This window comes from Calypte anna, chromosome 5, assembly GCF_003957555.1.
Source record: "Calypte anna isolate BGI_N300 chromosome 5, bCalAnn1_v1.p, whole genome shotgun sequence".
Lineage (NCBI taxonomy): Eukaryota > Metazoa > Chordata > Aves > Apodiformes > Trochilidae > Calypte > Calypte anna.
In genome coordinates, this window is record NC_044250.1 from 6,731,388 (window position 1) to 6,738,674 (window position 7,287).

General features: G+C 34.0%; 1 protein-coding gene across 1 annotated transcript in view; it reads right to left on the minus strand.

Moving 5' to 3' along the window:
* Positions 1–7,287, minus strand: part of CCDC73 (coiled-coil domain containing 73) — a 44,708-nt gene that overhangs the window by 29,829 nt on the left and 7,592 nt on the right. Inside the window, 2 exon segments of the mRNA XM_030451489.1 lie at positions 825–896; positions 5,472–5,618. Of these exon segments, the coding sequence (XP_030307349.1) occupies positions 825–896; positions 5,472–5,603 (204 nt within the window). The 5' untranslated portion in view covers positions 5,604–5,618.

Consider the following 7,287-nt stretch of genomic DNA (forward strand, 5'->3'; position numbering starts at 1 on the left):
CTTTAAAAAAAATTAAAAAAAAAAAAAAAAAGCCCACAGTTAGGATTATTAATTTAAGATGAACTCCAAGATGAAATAGTCTTCCTCTGCTACTAAGATGTTAAATAGTGAAATATTCCAAGATCAAGGATAGAGCTGAAATTATTGTTTTTTCTGTGATCGTAAAATATAGAGAATGGAGCCTTTTATCTTGTGACCCAGTGCCAGGGGTCATAGGTTTGGTTGTATTAGAGAAGGGAATGGATTCCCTATGAAAGCATAACCTCAGGAACCCTAACCCAAAGAAGAATGTTAGACTTATTGTACTGAAAACTTCATTCTGAGAATTTAAAAGCTGACAAACTGCTTTGGAGTATGCCTAACATAAATTTCTGTTTAAAATAATTTTTTGGAAAAATTGCCATCCCCAAAACATTTAAGTTTTTTGTACAACTGCAGCAGTACTTGCACTTGCCAAAGCCAAGCATAATACAGAGAAGCTGCTGTGTAACTTCCTCCAGATGAACATGGCAACATGCCTCATGGCAAGTTAAATGTCTTGTTGTGCCAATAGTTACATCCCTTTTGACTGAAGACTTCCAGTCATGCCAAGTATTAGATGGTAGTCCTTTGTTAATTTGATTTCCAGGTTTGGCACAATACAAATCAATACAGGAACAACAGAAGTTCATGACCAGCTAATAAACTATTGGTTACATCATTCTACTATTACTATTACTATTGTTATCTACAATAACCTTAAAAAGGTGAACTGTTCTGAATCAAAATCCATATTAATATTAAATCCCAACATTTAACATCGTAAAACCATGTAGGAAAGTTACCTTCTGCCATTCAAGTTCCTGCTTCTCCACAACCATTTTACTTATTTGATCCTCATAATTAATCTCTGCTTCCTATTAAAAAAAGGACAAACAACACAGCAAACACATTTACATAAGACAGGACCTGCAAATCAAACATGGATGTAAGTTGTGTAACTGCACTCTTCTTACTTTACAGTTCAGTACAAGAACTGTATCTGCCTACACACTGCACACTGAAAAAGGAAACAAAAACCCTCTGAATGTGGTAAAATAGCAGATGAGATTAGCTGGTCAAAAACTTGTAGAATAAGTAACTTGGATTGAAATGCCTAGCAGATTATTAGGAGCTCTCATTATAGATCTCTTAATTAGCAGTTCCTTGTTTATACATATTGTCTTCTGCATTTTACAACAAAACCAGACTCAAAAGGGAATAAGCCAGATTTTACTTTGCAGTTGAACTCTGCCTGAATATTCTAATGAGCAACATTCAAATACTGAGATGGAGAAATACAGCAAGCTGCAATAAGTATTTCTGTATCAAGTCAGATACAGATAAGCATGGTTAACCAGCCAAAATCTTTGTGACAACTTAATTATTCAACTCACAACATTTGAACCTTTATTCTTTTTTGACATGTCCCAGGACAACTGAAATGGTTGTGTCAATAATTCCTTCTGTTATTACAGAAAAAGGGAAATATTTATCATAACCTTTTGTGCCAAGAAGCCTCCTGACCTCCCAGATGAAAGAAGTCAAACAGAAGTCATGGATAATCAACATTTTTCATAAGATGAGCTACCTGAAAATCTGAGTAGCCTGAAGCTTTCCTTCACTATCCAGAGAAGGACTGGTAACAGGATACTCAAAGGAAGAACACTTTGCTCTGTCAGTCATGACATCTTGCAACAACAGTATTTAGGCTTTTGATGTGTATCATAAGCAACTCACTGCTGTCCTGCTGTTGCGTACAGACAAAATACAGAATATTCTTTAAAGATCCAGAGAGCTACACTTCTGTGTTCTGAGCTTTGGAAGGCTTGTTTCCTGCCTTTCTCTGCACACTGATGGTCACCTAAAGAAAGTGACCACCTGAAAGTAAGATTGACTTCTCGTTTATGAATTGGGGCACTGGTAACATTTATTGAGGTCTTCTGTTGGACATACTCCAACGAGGGCCAAACTGACTGTGTGAGGGTAGGAGTACTCCCAATATTTGAACTGTGTTCTCTGAATTACTACGATTTTTATATATTATGTGCACCTTTATGCTTGTTTTGAGTTCAGCTTCCCCACTCCAGTTTAAAAACTGCATTCTAAAACTATGGAAAAACAAGCACTCTCAAAATGGAATCTCGTCTCAACAGGCCAGAACCCTGTAACACTCAAGGGAAACAGTGAAAACTATTACTTACACCCCTACCCTCCAAATAAACCCACCAAACCTCACCTCTGGATAAAATACTAAATTCTACGAAACAGTGAAAGAACAAACTGAGTTTTTTCCTCCTTCCACAGTGAAGCAAATACTACCAAGGTTTTAGCTAAAAAAAATTAAGTATGCTGAATCTTTCAGAAATGCAATTCTTTCCTAAACCCAATACAAAGATTCCAGGTTTTTAATATTTACAACACTTTAACAATTTGTGTGAAACTGTTTTGAAGAAGATTGTGTAATCCTTTCTCATTCTCTATAATGCTTCATACACGTTGTACTCTCAAGAGAAATAAAATGGCAAAACATGTCTCAAAGGGATTTAAACTAGGCTTTTGACTTTGAAATCTTTTTTATAGGTTTTAGGGTCAAAACTGACTGCCTTGATTAACAAGCAGTTTAGAGAGAAGTAACACATACTTAGGCACAGGAAGCCACTCCTAAGCAAGCCTATGGTTTATATAAACAATAAATAATTTTAGCACATAACAACAATATTTTATGAATAATGGAACTGGTAGACTATTTGCCATCAAGCACATAAAACCTTTTGATTTTAAAAAGGATAAGTATTTTAAATCCTAATGAGGTCTCTTTAAGAAAATACAAAAATGATGGGTTTTTTGTGGAAACTTTACAAATTTTCTAAGAAACAATATGTTAAAATTTAAGACATTTATATTAAGACTCCCACATCCATAGCAGAGACCATATATTTGGCTAAATAAATATAATAATACAAGTTTGAAAACTGCACTACATTCCATTTTAAGTGAGCCTAAAAAAACCTAAGTTCTAAGTGAACAACACTCCTCCAAGTTACTCCCAAATTAAAAAGAAAATTCTGGAAGCTATCAAAAATGTGTATATATGTAACTACTGTTGAAGAAAAAAATAAACATCATAAATAGTAAACTGACAATGACAATTATATTATAAAAGTGTTCCCATGTGAGATCATTAACAATTATAATCCTTATCCATCCTTTTTACTTCTTCCAAAGGATATTTACAGTTTATCAATTCGAATTGAGAGCTTTTACAACTTGTGTGAAGAACTTTTTTTTTTTTTTTTTTGAGAAGTTCCACCTGCTGTTTAGTCAAGCAAAACATTTCTGCTGCGGAGAATATTATTATATATAACTTTGATGAGGTATCAGAAAAAAACACAAAACCTTAAAAGTGTTTGTTTTTTATTAGATGCCTTAGGACTACATGGATTTAAGTGTTTTTATAAGAAAGACTACCATAACAATAAAAGAGGAGTAATTTGATGGTTTATTTACTCGATATAACCTTTAGAAAGTGTCAAGCCTTCTCTAAAGTGTTTGCTTGAGGCTGTAGTTTTACAAGATGGGCTGTGGATTGGTCAAGCCCCCTCAATTCTTGACCCTGAACAGATTTAGGAACAGAGTACAGCTGGCTCGTGTCCAAGCAGCCAAAACTGCTGCTAGGTACTTTTATTATCTTTTTTGAACTCATAGTCTACCTCCTACAAAATTGAGCATCCAATTTCTCATACAGGTAAATCAAACGGTATTCATAGGAACTACAGTTCCTGATTGTGTCATACTATAATTAGAATATCCCTCATGAACTAAACAGTCCAGTACAACTTCTATTACACTATGTGGATATCCTTCCTGAGTTTTGTTCATAAGACAAATTTTAAAGGGAAAAAAAATATTTAAAACAGTTCATTCAAACTTTAGTTGCTGATACAGTATTTTTTGATCTTAACAGTTACAAGAGTTATCTCAAAACCTTTAGTAACCACGTATCTGGAATTTGTTCTTAAAAACTGTCCTTTTTTCAGAAGCAGAGAAACTGAAATCTATACTAATCACCTCTTTTTCTTTGAAAAATATAAATTTCAATGCTTTCTATTCCTTTAAATAAAATCAAGCTCTTCACCATTTTATTGTAATCATAACTGTTTCTTGCAATACACTTCACTAAATGTTTCATTTCCCTAGAATCCTCTTAATTTCTAAAAAAATGTTCTTACTTTCTAAAACAGCTACTGTCATTTGCATTAATAGAAACCTCAAAATATGGCGTTAAAACATTTCTTCCTTCATGATTCTAGACTTTTTTTCATTTTTTAAATTTTTATAAAAGTTAAATTCTTCAGACTTTACATTTTAATAAAAAATAGTTGGACTAGACTGAATGCTACAGTCATAACAAAAGTCTGTATCAAACCAGGGTGACTTTCAACAATGTAGGATCATGCAGCTTTCTCTTGAATTTTTTCTTTTTTTAATGGCAGCTGTCATTCTTTTGTTTATGGTTTGTAAAGAGAGGATTAGAGCATTCAACTTAGATCAAAATAAACATAAGTCAAGAATGTCATCAAACTAATATTTTTAAGCTAATAATACACATCTTCTGAACAGGTCAAATTCATCAAATGCAGAGAGATATACGTCAGTATTTTAAAAAATACATCATTTAAGAAACACCAAGGGGACAAATAGAAACAACATATTATGTATATACAACTGAAAAAGTATCAAACAGAAAAATATAAACAAAAAAGGAACAATAGCAAAATACAGCTGCTTCCAACACTGCAGAAGCCATTTTACCTTAGCACTACAAATTATTCAACTCCTATTTCAAAAACAAAACAAACATCCCACCCCTCGATATTTGTATGCTAGTGTTGTAGAGCTCTAGCTTAATATTTAACACCTCTAAAAATGGTAAAATAAAACGGATTATATAATCCATTATATATTATGTATAATGGTTAACAGAGTGGCTGTTGGCCCTCTTGGGCACTTTAAAAAAACCTAAGTAAATAGATAAAAATAAGACAAAAATACTGCTCTTCTGCCAAATTTTATATCAATCTATTAAATAATATTCATGGACTTGGCATTGACTTGGATTCTTTCTTTCCTTTTCTTATCAAAGGCTACTCTTAAAGTGAAGAACTAAAATGAAATACAAAAATGTAATGCAGATAATTTTTGTCAATATCCTGGTGATCAACTGTAGCAACTTTGTCCATGATTACAGGAACACCAAATTTATTCCCATGTTATCCTGTTGTCTCTGTGCTGTCTACAGAGACATTACTAATACAGTCACTGCCTAAACATATGATACTTTAAAAAAAAGAAAATACTGCATGAAGTTTACCCACACTAATGCAGCTTTCCTGTGATTGCATGCAAGGAGACAGAAATAAAACAAAGTAAAAAATAACAAATATATTTACCCTTCTTATACGAAGTTCTTCTATTGCCTCCAATAAACCTGTTTTAAAGTCCAGCAGTCGAATGGCAAGTAATGTCTCTGATGGACTTTGAAGAGTGGAGTCAAGAGCCTGCGTTTTAAAGTCTTCATCCATTCTTAGAACTTGTTTCTGGAAAATAAAAATGTGTGTTTCCTCTCCAGTTTATCTTTAAGAGAACAGTCAAAGTGCAAAACTTGCAAGTTTGGAAGCAAATTCTTTGTACAAGAAGTAAAACTACTAGTTATTGCCATTAGGCCATGAACAATACTTTAATTTTAAATTAATTTGCAACACTGTATGAGAAAACAAATAACTGTATCAATAATTCACCACATTAATTTGCTTTCTCTCTTTATTTTTGGCTGATTCTAATGAAAAAGGAAGTAGTACAGTTGTTTGGCTTTTTTTCCCAGAGCCACTGCTCTTCACTGGCATGAAGGCACTGCCACTAGAAAAGTAGAACACTACCTGCCTCAAGATTGCAAAAAATCACAAGAGAGGATCAGTTTTAAAGACCTGCAGACTGGCTTGAAATTATGAGCTGCAAGTAACACCCGTGGTTTCTGCTTCTGAATTTTAACCAGAAAAAATTTTGGTTTTGTTCCCACAGGATTAAGTATCAAAATGCTGCACTCTAAGCTGGCTACATCAACTGCTGTCAAGCAAGGAGCTAAGAAACTACCAAGGTAGTGTAGGGACAAAACGTGTTTGTTGGTGACATCAGAGATTAGTACAATACTTAGCAGCATTTTACTAACAAAAAGGTAATGGGATGGATCCCAGCTGGACTTTCCAGACTGCATTTTTTTATAGTTGAGACTGAATTTTCACTGCTCCACTGGAACACCTCCTGCTCTCCCTTCCCAGAGACATCCTGTGTGTGTTCCTGGGTTAAGAATTAAAGGGGTAGGGGTGGAGCACAGGAGTTATGACTGACATGGCCACTGCCACAGAACCCTTTGAAAGGAATTCCTGCAGGAAGACCAGAGACCTGGTCTGTATCACAGGGCCAAAACAACCACAAATCAGAGCTCACCACTTCTTTTGCTGTTGTCTAAATAAAACCCTAACATAGATCAAATTTAAACTGCTTTGTCATGGATAGCAGATAGATTCCCTGCTTATTTTCCTTACCATGAAGGTAATTCTAAATTACTGAAATCAAATTTTTGCCAAAACCAGAAGAATAAGGCTCTTTTTTGTCTTCTGTGTTAAAACATGCAACTAATACTGAACTGTTAATATGAAATTTTGTCAGTGTCAAAATGTGGGTGTCTGAAGACCTTCAGAAGAGGTGATGGACAAAAGTCTGAATGAGAGCCATGTACAAACATGTACCAACTTCAGGCAACAAATCTGTTGTATCAATGTGCCAAGAGGAATCAGGAACTGTGTAGCCAGTCTGCATACATTTTAGACACAGTTTAAAATAATTATTTTTTTTTCAGACAAGGAACATACAGTTGATTAAATCAGACTCCCCCAAGCACATTAAAAGTTTCTTTCATTCAGGTTTTCAGACTTGTTTCTCTACTGATAGATGTTGCACCACTAATTCATGAAACACTACTACAAACTAAACTTTTGATATATCAAACATTCAGACTTCAGCACAGCTACAGAACTAATAAAAAAGCTAATATTATCTATAACATATAGGGCACTAAGACATTTGATTCCACTTTTAATCATGCTATATTCTGATCTGAAGGTTAAGATTTAGTGAATATAAATTTAAAGCATATTGTCTGCTCTAATTGTATTGATTTCAGCTGACATTGCAGCCTCAGAGTTGAGG